Raw genomic sequence first — 26,802 nt, 5'->3', positions numbered from 1 at the left:
GACTATATAGGCTAACTGAATATTAGAGACGAAAAATAGAGTTGTTGTTTTGGGAAGGAGACCAGACAGCGAGGTCATCGGTCTCATCGGATGAGGGAAGGATGGGGAAGGCAGTCGGCCGTGCCCTTTCAAAGGAACCATCCCGGCATTTGCCTGGAGCGATTTAGGGAAATCACGGAAAACCTAAATCAGGATGGCCGGACGCGGGATTGAACCGTCGTCCTCCCGAATGAGAGTCCAGTGTGCTAACCACTGCGCCACCTCGCTCGGTGACGAAAAATAGAAAATCAATATTGCTGAGATGTGTGAAATAATACAATACTTTCAGAGAAGATTGAGAGGAAATTCCGCACTTCATAGCGAATTTCAGACAAAATTATGTGTAGTGTAGGAAGCAAAATTGGATGTCCCCTATCTCCAAAACTGTCACTATAATGTTCATTCATCATTTAGATGACTGGTACCAATCACCTTCTACATATACATCTACATTCTGCCAATCACTGTGAGGTGCATGGCAGAGCATACATCCCATTGTACCAGTTATTAGAGTTTCTTCCTGTTCCATACACGTATGGAGTGCGGGAAGTGTGATTGTTCGAATGACACTCTGCATGCAGTAATTATTCCAACCGTATCCTCTTGATTCCTATGTGATGTATTGTAGTGTATCCCTAGGGTGGGTGTAGTGTATCCCTAGAGTAATAATTTGAAGCCGGTTCCAGAAACTTTGTTAATGAACTTTCTCAGGGTAGTTTACGTCTGCTTTCAAGAGTCTGCCATTTCAGTTCCTTCAGGAACTCTGTAACGCTCTCCTATGGATCAAACAAACCTGTGACCATTTGTGCTGCCGTTCTCTGTATAAGTTCAAATTCCCTGTTGGTCCTATCTGATACAGGTCCACACAGAGGAAAAATATTCTAGGATTGGTCGCACAACTGTTTTGTAAGAAATCGCTTTTGTAGACTGATTGTACTTCCCCATTATGCTACCAATAAACAGAAGTTTACTACCTTGTGCATTAAAACCCTGGAAACTATTTTTTTAATGTGAAGTTACTATCAAACATTGGTAGTTCCATAAAAGGTGTTCAAAAGCTGTTCTACGTTATTACACAATTAAATAATCATTATGCATGTTATGATATATTAGGACTCCGTTACATTAGAGGAAATTGAATCTTTCAAGGAGTTCTTCTTAGGATAAAGTTTTGCTGAGTAAAAGAACGTAGTTACGCTGCAAAAGCTTCGAATTGATTCTGCAGTTTGCTATGTGAGTGATATTAACTGTCTTGTTCTGTTTCACTGGTTTTAAAAATATAGAAAGTTGGTTACACGTTTTAGCATAAAGTGTCAATTAGTTTTAAATCTGCATCGTCATTTAGCTGCTTTGAAATGACATATACTCGATAAGGATGGAAATAGTTTGATTATTAGGAACGTCAACAACAACTCTCATTCTCCAATAAACTATTTGTTAGCAACAGTTTACTCCATTCGGTATTTATTCTAAACCTATCACCCTATGACTTTCTACTTTTATGTAAATTTGGTAAAATTGCTTTTGACAAATGATTTCTCATCCGCACCTGACATATTTTCGTTTATGAGGTTTGTGCGGAACATAAGACGATAGTGTGCTCGGTAGTGACCGACAATCCTCGGTGTTTGCGCGCGAGATTCGAATCAGCAGTTTACATTCTCTGGCAATAGTTGCACTTCCTTCATAAAATTTAGAGCCAGGGATTTTTTTCTAAAATATTTATTAGATTCCATATCGTGTGAGGTACGGCTGTTGCTAATAGTGGTACATCTACTTTTGTTAACTGCATCTTGGACACCAGTTTGAAAGCCACATTTATTTCACAGTTGTCGTTGCGTACCGTAAACGAACACCTTTCGCAGATAGGAAATGTAATTTCGTTCGTGAACATATGCAGGCTAGTATACAAATTTATTTGTTGAAGAGGCCGAAAATTAATGGAGAAAAATCAAAGAACGCCGCTATATGCAAAAGGTTACCGACCACTCCTTACCATATATGGCAATATCTTCCGTGAAAAAGCAGGACTGGCTCTTACAAGAGACTGTTCCAGAGATGTCCCTAATTCTGTTCTTCATTATGCTATATACTTGCCCTGTATGTATGATTCTTCCCTATACGTTACGTGATGGTACTGAATTTCATTCAAAAATCGTAAGGATGCGAGCATTTCGCTTACATCAGTTTCGTCATAACGGAAACCGCTTAGCTTGGTGGCGTAGTGGGCGTCAAAGAAGTAGTCCCACTTTAAAAATTACTGAGTCATGGATATAAACACTTTTATCTTAAGTGATAACAAATTCTAATGGTATATTACATGAAAAATGATTCAGACCATTCACGGCTAGTATTTTTTGCCAAATTTGGCCTACACCTTGCCTTGCTGAGTCATACGTGTTCATTGGAAGAGCAAAGACAGTGGCATATTGAATCGTGCTGCGGAGTCGACCAATAGGAGGCGAGCTTACGAACTCTATAGATTCGGCGTAGTGATACACTCCGCAGCAGAGGCAAAGTGGTCAGTCATCAGTGAACACCCTTTCATCTTGTGTGTGAAGGAGAGTTTGTGCTGTAGTACAGTGACGGGAAAAAAACACGTTACCCGGAGCAGTGGAATTTGTTGAAGGGAAATGGTAAGAAAAGTTTCCGTGATTGTAGTAGGAATAGTCTATGAATGTAGTAAAATTGAGTAACGTACTTTTTCCTCCATACTTTTCACCGGTTCTGCACGCCGGCGCCGCCATCTTCATAATATTATATCGGCCTAGAAAGCTGTTACGTCGTCTCTCTGAGAAATGTCATTCAAGCTGTCAGTTAAGTTATAAGATATTACTGTCCTGACACCTCAGGTGTCATGTCAAATAAGTTATACCGGAAGAAATTTCCTTTCTAATAATTGATCTTGAACTTAGCGCCTTTATTTAAATAAAGAATATGTATATATCGTTCAATTTGCAGATAATTTCCCCAATTAGGTGTCATTCGACACTTGAACGTATGGATACAGCCCTTTGAAGTTCAGTAGTGATAACCGTTAAACATAGCGTTACTTGCTTGTGTAGTGTCGTGTTTCAGCTGCCCGTAATTCTCGATAGGTAAAAGTAAATTAAGTTATGTAAAGCGTATTATCTATTTTTGGCTCCTGCTCTATTCGCAAATTTTGGATGATGTGTTGATAGGTTTGAGTGTTAGTAACATGTGAACGCCGTTAATTTCAGTTGGTTATGTTGGTGTGCTACTGGCATAGAGAGGTTTCATGGCGTTGCGAATGTTTAGTAGTAAGTCAATTTGTCTCGGTCCTCCTAAATTTATATCAAGCCAAGTTTTCTGCATTGGTGTGTACACGAGGTTGGTTTGGCTGTCTTGTCATATGATTATACAGTATAACTTTACACCGCGGAATGTCGGCAGACGTTTTCAGTTGAGCTCTTTCGTAGGATATTTTTTTTTCCTGGTCAGCACATTCTGATTTCATCAGCTTGTGTCATGAGATTGAAGTTGGGACAGTTAGCTGCATGTGGTTTGACAAGTGCTGGAGTAGTAATTTTGTGTTGGATTCCAGGTTCTCTATTTTTCCGGCAATTTCAAATGTATATGTAGGCTCGTGTAATAATGGAAACAGAAGTTTGCCACTGCAACCAGCAGTCAAATTTTCCACAAGTCTTGCTTCATGGAGACACTTAGCTTAGTCAGTTTAAGCATAAGTGCTCCTGTATTGTTAAAAGGATTGCTAGTGGTTGAAGTGCTGTATAATTTGCTTTATTTAGCTGTGGGCTGTGGTTCTATAGTTAGTATAAAGTGTGAACTAAGTCAGTGATGACAAACTAAAGTGGGAGAACCAGTTCCCCTCTCATTGAAATGTCAGTTCAGACCTGAAATCAGCTTGTATATCACAGTACAAAATGAGTTTTTGGATTCACTGCAATATTTAAATAAGTAGTGGTCTTTCCAAGGAGATGTGCTACACACTGTAGTTTGCTAGTCAGTGATATGTTTTGCTCTAGTGAGCATGGTTGCAAAATTCTTGTTGGCAAAAGAATTTGACAGGATGTCATTTATGTGACTAGATGAGGAAGACATCCACAAAATTAGGTGGATAGGCATAAATTGGTAGCCAGTGCTATCAGATTTGGTAAATTAGCTGTTCATATGAACCCAATGTAATCAAACTTTACTGCATACAGTATGTTCTGTATTAACAGATGTTCAGATTTCTGACTTGGAGAAATTGTAGTTTTTTAATGAATGAATGAGTTGCATACACAGGTGAGTGTATCAATGATGCTCTTGTCAAATTTGACAGTAAGTAGTACGAATCTTGAGTGAATTGATTTTGTTAAATATTGATTTTTAGGGTGTGCTGCATTTGAGTGTATACTCATGCTGTGGCTGAAGTTATGTATTGGACCCCTGAAATCTTTGTGTTCATACATGTGTAGTGAAAACTGAGGCCTAGGTTACTTTGGGAGGTGACAGTTTGGTTGTGAGTTGGCACAGCCAGTGAATGTGAAAGCAGAAAATTTTTTTGGTAACAAATGGATCAGTAGTGAAGCTGGTGCCTTTGACAAAGGCAACAGCTTATATGCTTTCTCATCCTTTCCTAATCCAAGCTTGTGCTTAGTCTCTAATGACCTCGTCGACAAGATGTTAAAACTCTTGTCTCCTCCACCAGTAGGAAGCCTGATGTTTGTGCCATGAAAAAATGTATGGGGTCCAGTAACTAGGTTCCAGCCATGCCACTAATAGTTTCTGCAGTAATTAAGGCTGAAATATGTCTGACAAAGTGGAAACTGTCGGTTCAGTTACAGACAACTTAAAACTCGTTGCTTTTAGCTGAGGATTGATGGGCCAACATTAAAAATGATTTGTAAGATGTTTGTTAGGCACATTCTATTGTTGCAACCTTATTTATAAAGTGGTTGTGCTTTGTTTTGATGCTGTAACTTGCTAGTTTTTTCAGTGTATAGAGTCCACTATTGGTAATGCTTTTCCCCAATGTGGTAGGATTTTCTTGGTTGGAATTTTTTGGGGCTTGAAATTCTGCACTGTTCAATAAATCTGCTGAAAAGTTAGCAAAACTGCTTAACAGAATGGACTGTACCTTCTTAGCTCATTATTCCCCTTGGAGCTTTATTTGGTAATACTGAAAAGTGGGGAAAAGTTTGCAACTGCTAGCAGTTCTTTTGCTGTCCTGTTGATTACATTTTTGTGTTCAGGACCTTGGGTTGTAGTTAAACTTCGGTGTAAGATTTTAAATGGTGCATTGCAGAATATCTTAAAGCTTTAATTGCATATTGCTGTTTCCTTGTGCCTCTGAAGGTATTGGGGGTTCTGATGAATGGAATTTTTTACATTAGTGTCAATATCTGGATGGTGCTGTAAGATGCCCAACATAATTATTCCCTTACCTTTATTTTGATCAATTTCTAATTTTAATTTAGCCAGAAGATCTCTGGTTATCACCTTTCATCTAACTAGTCAAGTTGCATCAGTTGTATCCTATAGTGTCTGGAAAAGGATGTCAAAGATCAGCAGAAGTTCAACATAGTGAAATGGCTTAATATTAGGAAGACTGTATTACAGTAATGTGTTCAATATAAAAAGACCAGATTGGGTTGTGGATAAGTCAGTTTAACTGTAGGTTCCTCTTAATAGTTGGGTAAGTCAGTTCAAAGGCTGAAGGCTGTTACATTCCACCTCCAGCAGGATCATATTCAGCCAAGACTGATTTGGTGGAGCTCTTCATACTAGTCTCTTGTATGTGTGCTTGTATATGCCTTGTTTCTGTGTAACTATTGCAACCTAACCTACATCCATTTCAACCTGCTTAGTAAAGCCTTGGTCTCCCTCTACAAATGAGCATCCTATTTTTTGTTCATTATGACCTACAGTCATATCAACATGTTACGTGACCAGTGTGTAGACCTCCAGAAGCATCTGTGTGAAAATATTGTAAATGAATATGCTATATATAATGTGGAAACATGTTAAGTCTTAATGTAAGTTGTGAGCATTCATTTGCTGGAAAACAGAGTGAGTGTGTGTGTGTGTGTGTGTGTGTGTGTGTGTGTGTGTGTGTGTGTCACTAGTTTTGAAAGTGAATCCCAAGCTATTTAAGATAACAGTAAACATTTGAATAAGTTTTAAAACTGTGATCTGGCCATAAAGTTTGATACATAAGTTGTCACAAGAAATACTTTTAATACTAGTACATTTTGTACTGGCGTAATCCCCTGGCGTAATTTTGAGTTTGCATAGAATTAACTCTTAAGTTTATATTTTAATATAAATGTTAGTCAGGGATTTTTCATTGTCAGGTGGAAAAATTTGCATTTGTAATAAGGCTGTGTGCAGTTATATGCACGTCAGAACGTTCTTAAGCTCCCATTGTTTGCTAGAGTTCTATAAGGATCAATCGTTCGCACCGAGCAGCAGTCGATGCGTACTTCCGGCGGAAACGCGGCTGGAAGTGGAAGTAGTTTCCCCAGAGTGCCGCACCGCCATCTTAACCGGTCAGGGGCGTTGACTGAGCGAGTGGTCCTGCAGTGCGGCAGGAGGCGCCGGGCTTGTGGGGGATCGACCGAAATAGTCGCAGCCTGGCAGCGGTTTGGGCGCGTCGGAGCTAAAACGGGCTCACGCTCTAGTAGTAAGACACGCCGCCACAGTTCTTCCATCTTCGGACATGCCAGATTTTCTCAATGACAGACCTTTCAGTATTAGAGGCTACTGTACGAATGCAGTTTTCATAAATGAACGGAGCACACAGTAAGTGTAGAGAGTACTCGTCTCAAAGTACTATCTGGGCGGTGATTTCGTAACGAAGGCTGCGCAAGTCTAGGCCAATGACTTCAACGTGCATAAAGAAAAGGGTGCAGCTTCCTCCGATTGTGCACTCGTTACGTGTTAGGACGTGAATTCCGGGATTTCGTTGCGTGGTGAATTTTTTCGAAGAGGCAATTCCCCGAATGGCTCGTGAGGTGTCACAGCCAGATTCGTCATGGCATTGAGCTCCAGTCGATAAAACATAGTGCAATGAAACTTACTTTGCTCGGAATACAGTGTGGAATGCCCAAATAACGCAGTATGTCTTAACATCGTGAGCAGTGGTGGGGCGCCAAAATCACAGCGGGTACGAAGCTGTTGCGCCGTAGCTATGTTTATTGCTGAATGTATGAGGCATGACCGCTTTACAGTGATTTCGAACTGTAGAAATACGGCCAGCATCTGCGTAGACCTCAGGCACGTGCATGAACGGAGCCACTAGAATAGTTGGTTGAGTCATAGAGCCCACATTAGCCTTCTGTCCAGTAAAATAACTGAACGTTCGAACTATTTCGCTATCATTTCTTCAAATGAATTGACTGTCGCACATTTGTCCGAAAATTTTGCGTTTACTGCTTCGAACACCGCTCCGTACTGTCTCTAGGTATTTGGTAACACCGATGCTAAGCTCCTTTTTCCACTCTTCCCGTACAGGTACCGGCCAAAACAGTCTATCACGCAGAATTCTCCTTCTGACGCATTAGTCACACAGGCAGAGGCGAGGTAGTTCTGTGAGCACCTTAATTTTACCATAATTTGAAATAGTCAACTTCTTGATTTTTATTCTAAATGTTTTTCTTAAATCTTTCGTAGTTAGAGCGAAAGGAATAGACTTTTTGACCCATCCTAGACCCCAGAACTTTTTTGCGAAACGCATCATCGCGTATCAGTTTTACCAAATAATTCCGTGTTAAATGTGAAATTGTTTCAGCTGACTTACAGGTAAACATATTTCAGAACACACTTCAACGCGTTTATAAATTTCGTTGGTTTAATTTTCGCATACATAGTATATAAAAATTGCTGTGTTAAGGAGGTGTAGGACTGGTGGTTTCAAATGCATTGAATGTATTGTGCTTGTTCTAGCAGATTGTTGCGGCTGACTGAACATCGGTCATCAGTGAATGTGCCGAAAGCGCAGGATTAGATATGCCGGTAAAATAGCATGTGGATTGTGTGTTAACAGCATTCCTTTTGCATCCATTTACCCTTCCCTACATCGACCCCCCCCCCCCCCCCCCCCCCCGTTATTAGTGTTAAGCATGGTCAGTCGTGTCTGTCACATTTCTGTAAATGAATTGCGAAATTTTACATATCCCAGAAGAACGTAAGGAAAAAGCATTGCTCCCTCCCGTAATGGAAAAGCGTCGGTAAAACAGGCAGCAGCGTTCTACAATGTGGCAACACGGCGAGACAGTGGCAGGTTGACTGACTCATATCAACATGACGCATCAAGACGCTATTGCTCGTCCCCAAATCTTTCAGATTTAGCAGAAGGTGTTAGGAGCAATATGTTAACTAAAAATATTGTACCCAAATATAAAGACAGACGTATTAATAGGAAATACCATAGACTGCAGATTAGACTGCGAAATTGTTTTAACGTTGAACGATCTGGTACAGCATTTTAATCTGGCTGGTGTCTCGTGAGACTTCGCACACCTCCGCGCAACGCGACAGGTGACTCACGTCCGCGATTTCTCTACGCCAAGGTTGCCGTAGTGGGAGGGGAATGCAGTGAAAGGCGGGAGCCGGCGGCCGATAGCACACGCGCGCGCGCCTGCCTTCTGTGCCGCTGTTTGCCTATATATGGTAATGCCGAGCCAGCGCAACGGGGCGGGGCGGACGGAGCGCCTCCCGCGGGGGGAGCGCGCGACACGACCCCGGGCTTTCGTGGCCTGGTTTTGTTTGCACTTGACGGCGAAAAATGTTATTTAGTTCCCATTTAGCGTACCCCGCAGACGAAAAAATCTCGCAGCCACATTTGTCGTCCAAATTTAAAGAAGTTTGAGACCCTGCTGTAATTCCTATTCAGAAATTTAGAATTACAGGTGTTAATTACATGCAGATGTGTGTGATCGACTTGTCGGACATGTAGGCTTAAAACTGTGTAACCCACACAATAAAAATATTGTGGAGGTTAACAGGTAGTGGTGTGTGTTCATCTCCTGTAACAGTCCATTGCACTAAAGCTCCAGATTGGTCTTGTAGTATTAGTACCTTGGATTGCCAAAAAAAACGCACAGTTGCTAGGGACCACACGACATTTCAGATAGAAAAATTCATTTGTTATGGATATCGTGTTAATTCTACCAAGAGAATTGCCGTGTCAGAATGGAAAATTAAAAGTGCAAAGGAAAGTATAGCATTTATAGTCTTTGCTAGACTCTGCATTTGAAATGTGAAAATTAACACCATTTCTCACTTTCCCATGGTTTGGAAAAATTAGGGTAATTGAAGTAATAAAAATACTCTTAAAGTGGAAGTAATCAAAAAAAAAATCACTTGACAGGCAGGGGGAAGGGGGGCAGAGATGTATTAGCCGAATGCATGTACAGGAACTTTCTCATATAATAAACAGATCTTCTGACTAGTGCTGCTGGGACAAGGATATCATTGTTTTACTGATAAAATAGTGAATGAGTGTTTAGTTAAGAAAAACATATTTAATAAATGAAAAGGACCAGTTTGATTTTTGTTCTAAAACTGGTGCTTTTCATTTATTATATTGTTGTTCTACCAAGAACTGACGGAAGATTGTTAACATAAAACATATTTCTTCACAGGACTTAAAATACCCATTTCTTGAAAAATAAATTTGGTCAATAAATAAAAATACACTGTTTGCCCCAGATTAACATGATCAGTTTAGTTGATCAAGTATCATTTTACAATTAATAGAAATTGTCAGCTAATATGAGTGTCATAGGTCTAAACATAGATGGTTGGCTTTGACCTTGAAGTAATTGTTCTGGCTATAACCTGAAGTGATTTGGGAAAGCTGAATTCAGGATGGGCCAAAGCATGAACCTCAATCCTCCTGTATGAGGTGTGTGTTAAGTGTACTCCCTCATACAGTTATATGTAGTGTGCAATGCTTCCATGTTTGTTCATACAATGAATGTTAAAGTAATTAAATAACATTCTACATAGTGAAATAGATTAAGGGTGATAAATGCCATATAAAATGTGTAGTAGCCCATTTTTTAGGACTTTATGTATTACTATGCATCTTTTTACTTTCAGGCTTCTGGGGTAACAGTGTCAGATGCGTGTAAAACTACATATGAAGAAATAAAGAAAGATAAGAAACATCGTTATGTTGTTTTCTTCATTAGAGATGAAAAACAGATTGATGTGGAATATATAGGTAAGTGAAAACTTAAATCAAAACTTGTCTTCAGAATGTTTCGTAGATCTGTATGCCATAAGTGAGGGATCCATGATGGCAGGCAGCAGTATTGCCAGCATTTTAATTATAACAGCATTTATTAGACATAAAACTCCATTTCTAGAGTTTCCATCATTACACATTGGTCTAACATGAAGTAAAATTTGACACATTTTGTGAAATACTGGGCAGCAGTTTTGACTTGCAGGCAGCTTCTTTTGTCAAGCATTCAGTATGAGGTATGTCACCTGAATTTAAAGCTGGAGAATGTGCTGGACATGTAAACAGTGTGAAGCATCATTCACACACTTAATGCTAGTGTGTTGCTCTGTGTGCTTAGTTGTCCTTGTAAAATGCTTTGTTTAATCTTTCATTTAATGTGATGGTTCAAACTCAATCTGAAAGTACTCAGTACTTGTCATTCCTGTTACAATCTGTGTAGCCAAGAAACTCTTCAAATGAAAATGACAGCATTAAACTTCTACCTTATGTTCCACTTCAGTGACAGCGACTAATTATATGTGGAAAGCCTTTATGCTGAGGCTGCTGAACCTCCGCTGTCCAATCAGCGAGCAGTCCTTCTGAGTCGTTATGCTAGAGCCATCTGTCTTCCATGCCGGCTAATCCAGCCCATGACATTTTTTTCGACGCCTCCTTTGATGTAGGGTATGCAGGCCGCCCCTCCTCCCTACTACCACCGGGAGTCCGCTTCCGTCAACTGCTCCATTCTCTTTCCTTCAGCTTTCCTAAAACCTTGTTGACAACTTGGGGTACAGCACCGCCTTGGCTCCGTCCCCGGATCTGCCTGCTCCGTGACCTTTGTCGATTTCCCAAGGATGGTGCCCCTTCACTTGTTTCTCGCCGGGCATTTGCTGCTATATGTGCACAAATGACGGAAGCCACATTTATGTACACTGACGGCTCGAAAACATCGTTAGGTGTAGGGAGTGCCTATATTGTTGGCGACACCCCAAATCACTTTCGGCTTCCCGACCAGTGTTCGGTTTATACTGCGGAGCTTTACGCTGTTCTCCAGGCTGTCTACTACATCCGCCGCCATCAGTGGATACAGTACGTCGTCTGCTCAGATTCTCTCAGCTCACTCCTCAGTCTCCAAACTCTTTACCCTGTGCACCCTCTGGTCCACCGGATTCAGGACTGTCTGCGCTTGCTCCACCTGGAGGTGTCTCGATGGCGTTCCTCTGGCTCCCGGGACACGTTGGTATCTGTGGAAATGAGGCGGCCGATATTGCAGCCAAGGCTGCAGTCTCTCTTCTTCAACCAGCTATCCAATCGATTCCCTTCGCCTATCTACGGAGAGTTTTATGTCGTGTTGTTCATTTATGGCACGCACATTGGTCGACACTTCCCCATAATAAGTTGCGGGACGTGAAAGCTCTTGTGCTTGGACCTCTTCCTCCCGAACGCGTCGTCGGGAGGAGGTAATTTTAGCTAGACTCCGGATTAGGGCACTGTCTTTTTAGCCATCGACATCTTTTAAGCGGCGATCCTCCCCCACTCTGTCCCCACTGCTCTCAGCTGTGGACGGTAAGACACCTTTTAATTGAGTGCCCCTATTGTAACCCGTTACGCTCCCGTCTACAGCTATCGCCTGATATATTGTCGATTTTAGCAGATGACGCGCGCTCAGCCGATAGCGTTCTCGAGTTTATTCGTGCCAGTGAAATGACGTCAGTCATTTGAAGCTTTTTTTGGGGACAACCAACCCCTTTCTGTAGTGGGTTTTTAAGCCTTCCTTCTGCTTTTAGTTTCTCCAATTTTATGACTTTCGTTCCCATTGCTGCTGGTTTCCATTTTCGGTTTTTTACTGTTTCTTAAGTCACGGACCGGGCACTAATGACCATAACAGTTTTGCGCCCTAAAACCAAAACAAACAAAAAAAAGGGACCTTTGGCTGTGAAAGGCATAGTTTTAACCTGTTAAGTTTTTTACATCAAACTTTTACATCCTCTTTGATAATTGTAGTTGCCAAGATGTCATGGTAATTCAAACATTTCATAAAAATTTAGCATACTCCCAAATGACTTGGAGTGAAAACTAATTTCTAACATTGGAGAATTTCATGTTGCAGCTGGTTTTCAGTTTACAAAAAGTGTAGGTCTAATTCTGAAGTAATTTTTATAGAAATTGTTTGAAAATCTTAGAATGGAGACCACATTAACTTTCATAACTTGCTGAAAGATCAGTTAGAGCTCTTTCTTAACCACCCAGGCCTGTTGTTTCCTCTCAGGAGGGAATGTTACAGTTAAATAACATTTATGCATGCCTTATGGTTGAAAACTGCCACGAGGCAGTGCATGTGTTAATTTGTATGTAGATTGTTACATATGATTAACTGCGTCCTTTTGTCCATCAGGTGAACGCAATGCTACATACGATCAATTTCTAGAAGATCTTCAAAAGGGTGGTACTGGTGAATGTCGATATGGTCTGTTCGACTTCGAATACACGCACCAATGTCAAGGCACTTCTGAGGTAAGGTAGAGATGACATCCCATAAATTACCATGCAAAACTACTTATTAGTTTTCCGTCTAAAGGTTAGAAATCAAATGACAGAATTAGAATATATTCTTCAAAAATTTGTTGGTATCCTGTGTTAGAGGTGGCAGATGGCATCTAAGTAATATAAAAGAGGTTCATAAAATTAGATGTGGCAGAATGTGTAGTGTGTCACTTACATGTAGTCAGGTGCTGTTAAGTTTGATCATTCTACACGTCTGCGCAACTATTAAGTGTGATAAGATGCTTGGAGGAAGTGACTCCCAGCTTCATTTTGTAATGCCATTTTCTGATTGCAAGTAAGACATTTGAATGTACCTGATAAACAAAAGGTTGTGCAATAAATCTTACTGTGGTATGTACACAAGGTGGATAGTGGGGCAATGTGCAGTGGCAAGGAGCAGGGTACTTACCTAGACACTAAAGTGCTTGTGGATGGCATACAGCAAACCCAAGTATTATGTTAAAAATTGACAGATAATTAGATATGAATTGTCAGTTGCAGTAGTGGCCTGATACAAAGCTTACACCACTGTTAAGTTCTTGGGGTAAGCAATGGCTGGAGTGGGAGTTGCGGAATGAAGTTGGAACACCCGATAGTACTGCTGCAAAATATTAAATCCCTTTGTGCAGCTGGCTCAGTTGCACACTGTTACTTACAGATACTGCTAATATATTTCTAGCATTTGTGCCATGTTGCTTAAAGGGCAGCCACAGATTTTAAATGTTAAATTGGTATAACAGTCTGTGTTGAAAGGCACTATCAGCATATTATTTACCAATGTATGGGATAAGGAACTGTTGGGATAGGTTTTAGCTTACAGTAACAGTTGCATTTTCTTAATTCTGGTTGCCTAATGGGCTTCCAGGGCAACAAACTTGTTAAATATTGTTTAATTGATGGAATAAAAAATTAAAAATGCTGTTTTAACCTACTGGTAAAACAGTAGTTTAACACAATAAGAAAAGTATTAAGTCATGAGGCAGCATAAACTGATGGCACACAAATACCTGGACTTTTATTCATCCACTATTCCAGAATGGGAGTATAGTGGCTTCCAACAAATTGGAAGTATAATTCTGATTTCTGAACTTCATCTTTTTTACATGGTTGTCAAATATTTAACTCATTAACTCACTTGTGAAATCACATTTTCAAATGTTTATACATTAGTCTGGGTAAATCTTTAAAAATTGGGATTTACTGTTAAAGTTTCATACCTAATGAAGAGATGTTTTTCAAAATAGGTCATAGCCTCTTCACTTGACAAATTTGCCCTCAGAGTTAAACTTTCAGCTGAGGGAACATCAATTTGGGACTAGAACTGGCAAGTAGGGTGATAAAGCAGTTCAAATAACAATTTGTGTTGACTTTTGCCCTGCTGGGATGAGATGGCACAGTGAGCAGTCTTTTCACCCTGTGTGTGGTCAGCTTTCTCATACAAAATCTGATGGATCAATACTAAATTTTTCTTTGTTACTTGATCGACACAGAGTTTAAAAGATGGTAACCAATTAGAGATAGCACATCTTTAATTATGCTGAAATTTGTGAATTTACTTGGAAGTGTGATTAAACAGTCACTCACTCTTTAAGTTATATTGAGCACTAAAACTGAAAGTGCAGGTAGAAAACTTAAAGTAGATACATGAAAAAAATGAAAGCATTTTATTAATAAAATTCTGGAGTTTTTTGGTAATTAATATATTTATAGCTATTAAAATCATTTGATTTGAGCCCTTAACTGTGAAATTGTACATCCAGCTGACACGGGTCAGCTTGCAAAAATGTTTTTCTAAAATGTGTAAGGTTGAGTGGATAGCTTCTTTTTTATGATCTCAGGAAAGTATGTTGTACAATGTGATAAAGGGTGAGTTTCTTCTAGAAACAGTAGTAAAGATAAGTGTCCATCTTTAACATTGAAGTGACCAAGGGCACGCAATTGATATGTAATGATTATCGTGCACTTGAATAATCTGTGTATAATTCTACAATTTACTGGGTAGAAATAGTGAATTATTAGGAAAGATGTGCTGTTCTGTTTAGAAATCCAGATTGTTTTGATTTGCCTAGTGTTGGCCTGGAAGACAGTTAACAAAATTTCAGATCCCCAAACATAGATTATGCAGATCGAAAGTTTAGGGATCAGCTATTCAAATGAATTTTACATTTGGGTGTAAGATACCTGTAATGTCCGGTAATTTCTAGAAAAATAAAGATTTCAGGATTGTGCGCAGCAAAATTGGTTGTCAGTAAAATTTGATAAATGGTTGTCTGTAAGAACAGATTTTCCTCACACCAAATGTGAAAATTGGTGTATTACTAAGGTATTAATATGATGATCAGCTTTTAGATAGCAGAGCCCAAAATTTTCTAAATGGATTTGAAGCTGTGTTAGGTAAAGAGATGCAAATAGACATCTGTTGGGTGTTCATAGTACAGAAACATTTTCAAATGTGTTATACAGGATGATCAGGAACAGTCTGAAAAGCTTTAAGGGTGTTGCAGGGTACGTTGTTGAGAAATGGTGCAGCATATCTCTATCAATATTGAAGCTAGCCAATCAAGTTGTGTGTGCAAATTCAAGTGGCCTGCCATAAACAGTTAAAGTTGTTACAGTGTAAATGATAGTGCAGGAGGCTGCTTAGCCTTTAACTTGGGTTTCATCCTTACTACTGTCCCATGTCCAATAATTGTATCACTTTGTTTTCAGGAAACCACATGAACACATTTAGTGATACCACCCCTTGTGGCCAATTTGGATTTGTGTACTGTGGCTTGATTGGCTAACTTCAGTGTTCATGAACTCAGAAATGAAACACCAAACATTTTTCTTAGTTACTTTCCAGCACAACCTACCCTGCAACTATCTCATACACTTCAAATTGTTGTTGACAAATTAGGGACCTGTTCAGTCCCTGAAATCTTGAAGGCAAACAGTGCCAAAACCCCTTGAAGTGTTAAGTTTCGTAGTCATTTGTCTTTCGTCAGCCACTCATGTAATGGAAGACCATAAGTGTTCCAAAACACTTACGTGTAACTGTTGAGATATTTTTTGCTACATCTCTGCCCTGCAAATCACTGAGGTGCATGGCAGAGAGTATGTCCTGTTGTCTTCAGTCCAGAAACTGGTTTGATGCAGCTCTCCATGCTATTCTGTCCTGTGCAAGCTTCATAATCTCCCAGTACCTACTGCAATGTACATCTTTCTGAATCTGCTTAGTGTAAAAATCTTAAGTCTCCCTCTTAAGATTTTTACCCTCCCCACTGCCCTCAAATACTAAAGAGGTAATCACTTGATGCCTCAGAACATGCCCTACCAACCAATCCCTTCTAGTCAAGTTGTGCCACAAATTTTTTCTCCCTAATTCTATTCAATACCTCTTCATTAGTTACCTGGTCTACCCATCTAATCTTCAGAATTCTTCTGTAGCACCACACTTTGAAACCTTCAATTCTCTTCTTGTCTACACTTAACATCCATGTTTCACTTCCATGCGTGTGTACACTCCATACAAATACTTCCAGAACGGATTTTGACACTTAAATCTATACTTCATCTTAACAAATTTCTCTTCATAGATGCTTTCCTTGCCATAGCCAGTCTACATTTTATATCCTCCCTACTCCAACCATCATCAGTTATTTTGCTCCCCAAATAACAAAACTCATTTACTACTTCGTGTCTTGTTTCCTAATCTAATTCCCTCAGTGTCACTGGATTTAATTAGACTACATTCCATTATCCTCATTTTGCTTTTGTTGATGTGCATCTTACATCCTCCTTTCAAGATGCTGTCCATTCCGTTCAACTGCTCTTTCAGGTCCATTACTGTCTGACAGACTGTCAATGTTATTGAAAACTTTAGTTTTTATTTCTTCTATATGGATTCCTAATCCAAATTTTTCTTCTGTTTCCTTTACTGCTTGCTCAATAAACAGATTGAACAACATTGGGGACAGGCTGTAACCCTGTCTCATTCCCTTCTCAACCACGGCTTCCCTTTCGTGCCAATCAACTCTTATAACTACCATCTGGTTTCTGTAAAAGTTATAAATAGCCTTTCGCCCCCTGTCTTTGACCTTACCACCTTCAGAATTTGAGAGTATTCCAGTCAACATCGTCAAAAGCGTTCTTTCTACAAATGCTAGAAACATAGGTATTCCTGTACTTAATCTATCTTGGAAGATAACTTGTAGAGTCAGTATTGCCTCATGTGTCCCAACATTTCTACGAAATCCAAACTGATTTCCCCGAGTATTTTGCAGCCATGACCTATTAAACTGATAGATCAGGGATTTCACATGTCAACACCTGCTTTCTTTGGGATTGGAATTATTATATTTGTCTTGAAGTCTGAGGGTATTTCACCTGTCTCATACATCTTGCTCACAAGATGGTAGTTTCGTCAGGGCTGGGCTCTCCCAAGGCTGTCAATAGTTCTAATGGAATGTTGTCCAATCCTGGTGTCTTGTTTCGACTTGAGTCTTTCAATACCCTGCCGAAGTCTTCACACAGTAGCATATCTCCCATTTCATCTACATCTGTGTCCTTTTCCGTTCTCATGAAGTGTCAACAAGTACGTTGCCCTTGTATAGACCAGCTATATACCCCTTCCACATTTCTTCTTTCCCTTCTTTGCTTAGAACTGGGTTTCCCTGTTAGCTCTTTATATTCATAGAGGTGGTTCTCTTTTCTCCATAAGTCTCTTTAATTTTCCTGTAGGCAGCATCTATCTTACCCCCCAGTGAGATATGCCTCTACATCCTTACATTTGTCCTCTATCCATCCCTGCTTAGCCATTTTGCACTTCCTGTCAATATCATTTTTGAGATGTTTGTATTCCTTTTTGCCTGCTTCATTTACTGCACTTCCATATTTTCTCCTTTCATCAATTAAATTCAATATTTCTTCTGTTACCCAAGGATTTCTAGTAGCCCTCATATTTTTACCTACTTGATCCTCTGCCTTCACTATTTCATCTCTCAAAGCTAACCATTCCTCTTCTACTGTATTTCTTTCCCCTATTCTTGTCAGTTGTTCCCTAATGTGCTCCCTGAAAGTCTCTACAACCTCTGGTTCTGTCAGTTTATCCCTGTCTCATCTTCTTAACCCTTTGAATGCCAGACGTTCTCAAAAGATCATGTTAAAAGTGCCATGTTATTTTACAGTAAACTGCCATACTTGCAATAAAATCTAAACTAATGCATAAAGGAATGCAATTTTTTTAATTTTTAAGGAATGCTGCTGGCTACAGTAATATGTGCAATACACGTTGTCAAAGAACATATTTTCAGAGAAAAAAATTATTTTCATGATGGGGTTTATCGAAAAAAATTAAAACTTTGATTTCAGTTTACTCTTGAGACCCATCAAATGATATACTCACAAATTTCAGGTATATATTGAATCTCTGTAGTTTCCTTAACAAAAACACCATAAAGGAATACAATTTTTTTATTTCACTAAGGAGAAAACCAAAAAGAACATAACATTACAAAAATTGTTTTGCTCTGAATGTGTTCTCAGTTCTTCAGTCATAAATCACTGACAAATGTGAGGTTGCAGTTATGACAACTACTTGCACACATGCTGACCAACACATGAAGGATGCAGTCCTTTCTTGCAACAGACACACACTGTTCATGAACGCTGCTTCTTATCCTTCGTAGAACACACACTACAGTAGCGTTCCTTTCTCACTGGAAGAGTCTAGACACCATATACAGTTGGAGCAGGTACATTTATATCTATTGCACTTGTGGTTGCAGTCCTTGCCTGAAACCACTGTTTAGAAAGTTTGCAAATGACTATGCTGTTAAACTTCAGCCGTGTCAGTGGTTTGTCGCTGGGGTTTAGGCTTTCCTTATACAAAACATATGCATTCAGCAACATCCTGGCAATTATGCTGAACACTACCTTCTTCCACATCTTGACAGTCCTCCTCTCATCTAAATAGCAGTATGCCATCATATCAGATGAGTCAATGCCACCCATATACTTATTATATTCAAAAATAACATCAGATTTCTTGACCGACTGTCTATTGCGAATTGTCTTTTCTGATGATGTAGCAGAGGATGATGTACTCACAAAGAGGACTGGATTTCTCTGCGATTTGTCTGAAGCCACAGAGAAGTATAAAAGATTTCTTGAAAAACTTTAGCTGACCTACAGCGTAATTCGACAGAAGACCACATGGCAGGAATATTCTGTTTCTTCTAATTGTTCCCATTAGATAAGTGCCAACTGAATAGTTTTTCTGCCAGAGGAATAGATGTAAAAAAGTTATCGCAAAACACGTGGTAACCTTTTTGCATGTAGCTCCCAAGAGCTAGTAGTTTCATGACTACGTATCCCAGGCCATTCTTTTATTTCGTTTTTGTCATTGTCATTTTTTGCACCACAGTATGCATAAAACCCTAGGCAGTAATTTACGACTGAATCACACAGCATCCAAAATTTGACTCCCCATCTGTGATGTTTATTGGGAAGGTACTGGATTAGCTGTGCGTGCGCCTTTGTCCCAACAAGACTTTCATCGACACTCAGTTGCTGGTGTGGAGTGTAGTAGCGACAGAAAGCGTTGTTGGCAATATCCACCAACACTTGAAACTTGGCTGTTGGATCATATAATGGGTGACCAGGAGGGTGAAGTTTCGAATTGTCTACAAAATGGAAAAACCGCAGCAACAACTGAAACCTGTTGCGTGAAAACATTTGTGAAAACCACGGTGTCAACAGGTTTGCATCAGTTGACCAATAACTAAAAATCGTCGGTTTTTTATAAGTCCCATATTCAAAATTACTGCTATAAAAGCCCTCATTTCTGCTACAGTTGTTGGTTGCCACTGTTTGATTCTCGAATTTGGCGATAAATGCATTGACTGAATCACCTGGCGAGCGTATCTGTTAGTCTGTCACCATAATCGTAAAAAGCTGCAGTGAGAACAACAAATTGAAAAAATCAATTGGTGTGGCATTTGCTGGTATATGTTTAGGGCCTGGTACTTCTGCATACACAAAACTTGGAGGAGGATGATTATCTGATGCCTCATCCATTACTTCAACAAAAGTATTTGCACTGCAATTTAGTTCTGTTTGGTCGTCGTCGTCATTTGCTGACACACACAATCGTCACTTGAAGAAGAAGAAAAAGAAGAAGAAGAAGTCCTCTTCTCCACCTGACATATCATAATCCGATTCACTTTCTGCAAATCCTGCAAGTTCATCTTCACTTCCACTACTTATCATATTATTGTCTAAATCACTTGTATCAAACCGAAACTTCTTACTTGACGACGCCATGCTGCCGCGAAATAGTCGGTAAATAACCACCAGAGAAGTTTATTTTACTCGAAACATCGCACTGACAATCGAAAAGATCGATATGCTGTGCCTTCGACCTTCCTTCTGCGTCTTGGCTAGGAAATACTAACAACTTTCCCTTCAAGTGCGGAAAAGATGAATGAGAAGGACATCACGATCAGATCGTATTTGGCACTAAAAAGGTTAAACTCCCAAGTTTTTGCAGTTTCTTCAGTTTTAATCTACAGTTAATAACCAATAGATTGCAGCCAGTCTGCATCTGTCCCTGGAAATGTCTTAAAAGTTAAAGCCTGGTTCCTAAATCTTACCATTATTTAATCTATCTGAAACATTCCAGTATCTCCAGGCATCTTAAGTGTATACAACCTTCTTTCATGATTCTTGAACCAAGTGTTAGGTATGATTGTTATGCTCTGTGCAAAATTCTGCCAGACAGCTTCCTCTATTCCTTATTCGCATTCCATATATGCCTACAACTTTTCCTTCTCTTCCTTTTCCCACTATTGAATTCCAGTCACCCAAATAAATTTTCATCTCCCTTCATGATCTGAATAATTTCTATATCATACATTTCATCAATTTCTTCATCTGCAGAGCTAGTTGGCATATAAACTTGTACTACTGTAGTAGGTGTGGGCTTTGTGTCTATCTTGGCTACAGTAATGCGTTCACTATGCTGTTTGTAGTAGCTTACCCACACTCTGATTTTTTATTCATTATTAAACCTACTCCTGCCCCCTATTTGATGATGTATTTATAACCCTGTATGCACCTGACTAGAATTCTTGTTCCTCCTGCCACCGAACTTTACTAATTCATACTATATCTAACTTTAACCTATCCATTTCCCTTTTTAAATTTTCTAACCTACCTGCCCGATTAAGGGATCTGACATTCCATGCTCTGCTCCGTAGAATGCCAGTTTTCTTTCTCCTGATAACGACGTCTCTTGAGTAGTCCCTGCCCGGAGATCTGAATTGGGGACTGTTTTACCTCAGAAATATTTTACCCAAGAGGACACCGTCATTTAACCATACAGTAAAGCTGCATGCCCTCAGGAAAAAATTACAGCTGTAGTTTCCCCTTGCTTGCAGCCATTGATAGTGTTAGAAGGCCACATAATTGTCCAGCCTGTTGCAGCTGCAACTACTGAAAAGGTAGCTGCCCCTCTTGAGGAACCATATGTTTGTGTGGCCTCCCTACAGATTCCCCTCCGTTTTGGTTGCACCTACGGTAACGCTATCTGTATTGTTGGGGCTTGCAAGCCTCCCTACCAATGGACTAACCTGTGACAATTTGTGCTGCCCTTGAGTGTAGGCTTTAAATACCCCTTGTTAGTCCTGTCTGGTAATTTTCCCACACTTGAGTAATATTTTAGAACTGGTCTCACAAGTCAGTTGTAAGCAATTTCCTTTGAAGACGGATAGCACTTTCACAGTATTGTACGAATAAACAGAAGTCTGCCACCTGCTTTACTCATGACTGAACCTATGTGAACATTCCATTTCATATCCCTACAAAGTGTTACACCCTGGTATTTGTACGAGTTGGCAGGTTCCAACAATGACTCATTGATATTAGTCATAGGATACTAAGTTTAAGGGCAAAATTTTACATTTCTGAACGTTGGGAGCAAGCTGCCAGTCTCTGCACCACTTCGAAATCTTAGCAGGATCTGACTGAATATTTATGCAGCATCTCTCAGATAGTACTTTATTATAGATAACTGCATCTGTGAAAAGCCTTACTTCACTTCATTCATTGCATGTGACAAATTTAATGTCCATGTAGGAGGAAATGGTTTTGTGTGTTATGTCCTGATGAGACTTGTCTGAATATGTCCTTGGCTGCTGTTGCCTATATAGATAGGGTTTCTCAAGTTTGTCTGATTTTATGACTTGCATTTAAATTGCTTGAAGCATTGGTTGATATAATTGATTTTCTTCATATTTGATAATTAGCTCTCCTGAAATGTTAAACAAGTTCAAATTATTTTGGTGGTTGAGAGTTCATTTCTTCATAATTTTTCAAACTGAGTATAAATTGTACTAAAATGAAGTACATTCCTAACATCCTGGTATTGATATTTCAGGCCTCGAAGAAGCAGAAGCTGTTTCTCATGTCCTGGTGCCCAGACACAGCCAAAGTCAAGAAGAAGATGTTGTACTCTTCTAGCTTCGATGCTCTGAAGAAATCGTTGGTTGGTGTGCAGAAGTATATTCAGGTATGTTTCTTATAAATAATATAGTAACCACTCTTTAGAATTGAGGCCATTATGCTTATGTCCAATTATTGGAGAGTATTAAGCTGTCACCCTTTAATTGCTGTTGATCACAATAGAAAAGCTCAGATAGTATGTAAATACCTCAGGAGTAAGAGACCAGTCAATGAGAAGGTGAAGGGTTGTCATTCTGCTGTTCAGTGTGTGGTCAACCTTATTCCTAAAATATTGTTACTGCAGGACGGTTTGCAGATAGTGATATTGTGTGATGGAATTTGAGGCCTGAGAATACTGCTGAAGATAAAAGCTTTGGAGGACAGGAAAGATAGGGCAGTAAGAAATGCAGTAACTGGAAAAATGTTTTGGCTACATAGTCCTTTGTATCAAGATGATGGAAGAATTCCAGTTAAAAAAAATAAATTGTGTTGGTAGTTGGTTACTGTGCTTAACTTGTCTTGGGTAGATGAATCAGATGAGAACTTAAATTTTAATTAAAACATATTTACAGAAGTTGCATACAACTGGCTCATACTGTAACAACTAGTTTTACATGTAGTAACTGTAGAAAAAATTAAATGTATAAACTTGATCAGGAAAAGGGTATTTATAATTAGGCTATTTCAGAATTATGGCTGAATGTAACTTTAATTTTTGCAAGAAAACACAAGTACTCCAGAAAAATTTGTATCTGAGAAAAAGGCAGTTAACAAAAAGGATATCTTATTTGGGAAGGTAACAAAATGGTGACTTAAATTGAGACATGTAATCTGTAACAGAATAAATCTCTGAAGTAAAAGTGGCTAAAAAGGGCAATTGTTAATGTTGAAGTAATCTAATTTTAGTATTGTTTTTCAGGCCACAGACATGTCTGAAGCTTCTCAAGAAGCTGTTGAAGAGAAACTTCGTGCCACAGACAGACAGTAAGGCGCAGTTTTCTTCTGAAGACTCCACAAACTGCTTTGCCCGTGATGGACCTATGATCCAGAGCCCAACAAGTATCTAGTCTCGTTGGCTCATGAGCAAAATGTTTTCATGTCAGTGGAGTTTATACTTTATGGTATTGTATTACAAAGTGAAGAAAACAAAAGGCGACTTGGGGAGGGGTAAACTCGAATTTAAAGCCTGTTGGCATCATTAAACTATGTAATTACTATCATTATATTTGGTAATTCAAAAATTGGTCATAATTATTGTAATGGTAGTATTTGCTGATTCCAGCTAATTTCTACCATTCTACTCAACTGAAAATTTTTGTATTGGATGTCTTCTTGTAGGATTTTTTATGTCATTGCTGAGTATGTATTAAATTTATTTGTAATGAAGATTGGGGGTGTGTTCATTATCAAGTTCCTGAAAGTAAAGTAGGTGTGATGACCTTAATTACCCAGTTATCGTCTGAGAACTATTTATTTCAGTCACAGTTGCTGTAATTTTCTCCTGTATAGAAATGCTTAAGTAATTTTTAATGTTTTTATTTGTATAAATTATTTCATATTGTATGTTCAAGCCATTGTAATCAAAATGTTAATAACTACTTGAATTTCATGCAGTCAAAAGTTCGGCTTCTAAAACTCAGCATTCTTGGAAACAATAAATTGTAATACAGTGTAAAACAGTTTATTCCATTTTCAAAATATTAGGTACTTAGGTACCAGTGTACAGTTCTTGAAAAATCTGAGTTCTTCAATATGAAACTGTCAACTTGAAACACTTCATTTGTGAACATAAACGTCAAGCCCTAAAGTATGCAGGAAGTAATATTTTTACCAAGATTAATACTGAATTTGACAAAAGTAATGAGGTACCTAATGTCAGTCTCACAAATGTATAAATTTAGTGAAGCAACAAATGTGGGGAGGAAGTATTAGTGTTACAATAAACAATGGAAGGTAACATCAGGAAAGGGAGGGAGGATGCACACCAGTAGGCTATCAGTTAATTGTGCTGAACCCACACTTAACCTTAAGCACCTGGCTCGAGTCAAGAACACGAGCAATACTTAAAACTTCCTTCAGTACCTGTAGGAACAACGGTGATAAACAGGCTGGTTCAGACTGTGACTGGAGACTGCCATAAGTAGCTAGCTGCAGGAATCACCCAGTCACCACTAACTTTATTTTTTGGTTGGGGGTGGGGGATGAATGAATTGGTCAGTGCAATGCTTCTTTGAAACTTTGGATGTGTTTCAGCTAACACTGAAACAAGACATGCTCTAGCTAATTGTATAGGTATGCTAACGGGGCACAGTAGTGTCAGACATAATGAAGTGTTACGTTGCTTCAGTGTTCGCCATTACAGCCTTAAAGCTTTGTTAAATGACACTGGTTGATAGAAAAAGCCACACTCAAAGTGAGGACAAAATTTGTACCCACTGATGTCTTGGACAAATATCCCATTGTAGTGCAAAAGCAAAATGATCTTCAGTAAGTGTGTTCTAAGCTGTAAGTGCAATGGCAAAAACAACTGGGGTTTAAAAATGGAATGGGTCAGATGTAAAGAACAGTGTCACTGGATGACTAGAGAAAACTGCCTCCTGAGTTTAGTTTTAATGGTTTGTGAATGCAAGTTAAATTTATCCACCTGGTAATGTGCAGCCTGGATTAAGACTTTACATCAGAGTATACTGTATACTGAGTTATAAAAGTTTTAAGGCTTGCATCAGCCAATTGTTTTCTTGTAGGATGGTCCACTTGGAAATGGTGTAAAAGAGTTGTAGGGTTTTGTTTAGTACCATTGTCATCACCCACTTATACATTACCTTTGCCACTAACAAATTTGCAACAGGCACAGAAACTGTCTTTTGAGTTCCCTGTTATATAATCAAAAAGGTTTCCTTAACACTGAGAGAAGGTATTTACTCCTGGCCTTATATTAAGAAATTCATGTCCATATTAATCCTAAATTTACAGGCTGAAGCTCTTCCCATGTACTAGAAAGTCTGTGCTACTTAGGAAGAGTTTCAGTTGATTATGAGAGATTTCCTACTGGTGCAGTGAGTAATCCAAGAAAAACTCAATATACAGGGTTTACAAAACTATACTGGCAACTTCGAGGCTTTATGAAGGGTGCCTTGAGATAGAAATTGAAGGCAGGACTCATATCTGGAAGCATTAGTCAATAACAGTTAGGCTAACCCTTCAGCAAACATGAGTTTGTACACAGACACAACTCTGAAGTGGGCCAAATATCACATGCCTGTGCCCATGTCGCCACATGACATGCCCATGCCTGTCACGTAAACACTATAAAGCACACTCAGGCTTGTTGAAGGGTGGCACAGCAAAAAGTGACTTTTACATTGTAGTGTTGTATAAAGTTTTTGGAGACTGTTCCTGTTCAAAGTCACTTTCTGCAACATGAATTTGTTGGTATTTTATTAGTGTGTATGAAGAAGCCTGTTCTGCATATGCATCATCCTTATGTTGTAATAGTTGCCACTTAGCTTGTGAAGCTGTTCCTAAAAAATTGAGAATTATCTACATCCTCACATTATTCCATGAAGTACATTTAGAACACTTTTGAAACTATGTATTTTGTGCTAAGCAGCTATATTTCTCAATGTATGAGGCCAAGAAAATACTTAGAATGAGATGCTGAAGCTCCAATTCTGGTAGATTCAAAATTGTTTCCAAACTCACTGATCATTTTGCGTTTGGTGAATGATTCCGTCTGGTGCCACGACAGAATTTTATGCCTCAGTGTTGAGACAGTGATGTTAATTGCTATAGCAAAAAGTTGACACATTTCCTGAGGAGCACTACACTTAATGTAGGTTCAGAAAGATATTGGGAAAATGACCACAAAATCCTGTTTGTCTTTCTCAGGACTTTATATTGCAAACATAAAGGCTTTTTAAAAATGATTGATTTATATATATAAATCTCATGTTATGTGCTATATTAGCAGGTCCTTTGCCTCTCCATTTTCTGCGATCCATTGCTTCCTTCTTACGGCTGCTGTATGTTGTACTGTCCATGTCATCCAGTATCTGGAATCTCTTCCTTCCTCGCTTCCTTTTCCATTCTACATAACCTTCTAATACTGTTTTTATCAGTCCGTCATTCTTTCTTAATATATGCCCAATCCAATGTCTTTCTTCTCTTTATTACATCTAGTAACTGTCTTTTCTCTCCCACTCTTTTCAGTACCTCTTCATTTTTTACTCTGTCCACCCAACTTATTCTTTCCATCTTTTGCCATGTCCAGATCTCAAAAGCCTCCAGCCTTTCTGTCTTTTTTCCTCATAGTCCATGTTTCAGTGCCATATAGACCACCACTCCATACAAGACATTTTATGAGTCTCTTTATGAGTTCTCTGTCCAGACCGCTGCAGAAGATTCTCCTTTTCTTACAAACACCTCTTTTGCCATTGCTATCTTTGTTTTAATTTCTGTGGTGCACTTCCAGTCGGTGTCTATCCTGCTTCCAAGATACTTAAAATTTTGCACCTGTTCTAGTGTTTCTCCATTCAGCA

At 39.1% G+C, this 26,802-nt stretch overlaps 1 protein-coding gene and 1 long non-coding RNA gene across 4 annotated transcripts; both read left to right on the top strand.

The window, feature by feature from the left end:
* Positions 1–2,519: 2,519 nt before the first annotated feature.
* On the top strand, positions 2,520–23,650 carry LOC126458190 (cofilin/actin-depolymerizing factor homolog). 3 transcript variants are annotated; one of them, XM_050095071.1, is made up of 6 exons: positions 2,547–2,675; positions 7,951–8,019; positions 10,111–10,234; positions 12,633–12,751; positions 22,200–22,331; positions 23,184–23,650. In XM_050095071.1, exons 2-6 carry the CDS (start codon positions 8,014–8,016, stop codon positions 23,250–23,252), a joined length of 450 nt encoding a protein of 149 aa, XP_049951028.1. In that variant the 5' UTR covers positions 2,547–2,675; positions 7,951–8,013; the 3' UTR covers positions 23,253–23,650. The 3 variants fall into 3 exon arrangements, with proteins under 3 accessions (XP_049951030.1, XP_049951028.1, XP_049951029.1); XM_050095072.1 differs by having other exon boundaries at positions 2,553–2,675; positions 7,954–8,019; XM_050095073.1 differs by lacking the exon at positions 7,951–8,019 and having other exon boundaries at positions 2,520–2,675.
* LOC126458191 (uncharacterized) lies at positions 6,461–7,938 on the top strand. Its single transcript, XR_007585590.1, has 3 exons — positions 6,461–6,807; positions 7,519–7,587; positions 7,678–7,938. It is a non-coding gene; the product is annotated as an uncharacterized LOC126458191 (long non-coding RNA).
* Positions 23,651–26,802: the final 3,152 nt, after the last annotated feature.

Source organism: Schistocerca serialis, chromosome 2 (assembly GCF_023864345.2).
Source record: "Schistocerca serialis cubense isolate TAMUIC-IGC-003099 chromosome 2, iqSchSeri2.2, whole genome shotgun sequence".
NCBI classification, from domain to species: Eukaryota; Metazoa; Arthropoda; class Insecta; order Orthoptera; family Acrididae; genus Schistocerca; species Schistocerca serialis.
The sequence above is the reverse complement of the archived record's forward strand: the minus strand, read 5'-3'. Positions and strand labels throughout refer to the sequence as shown.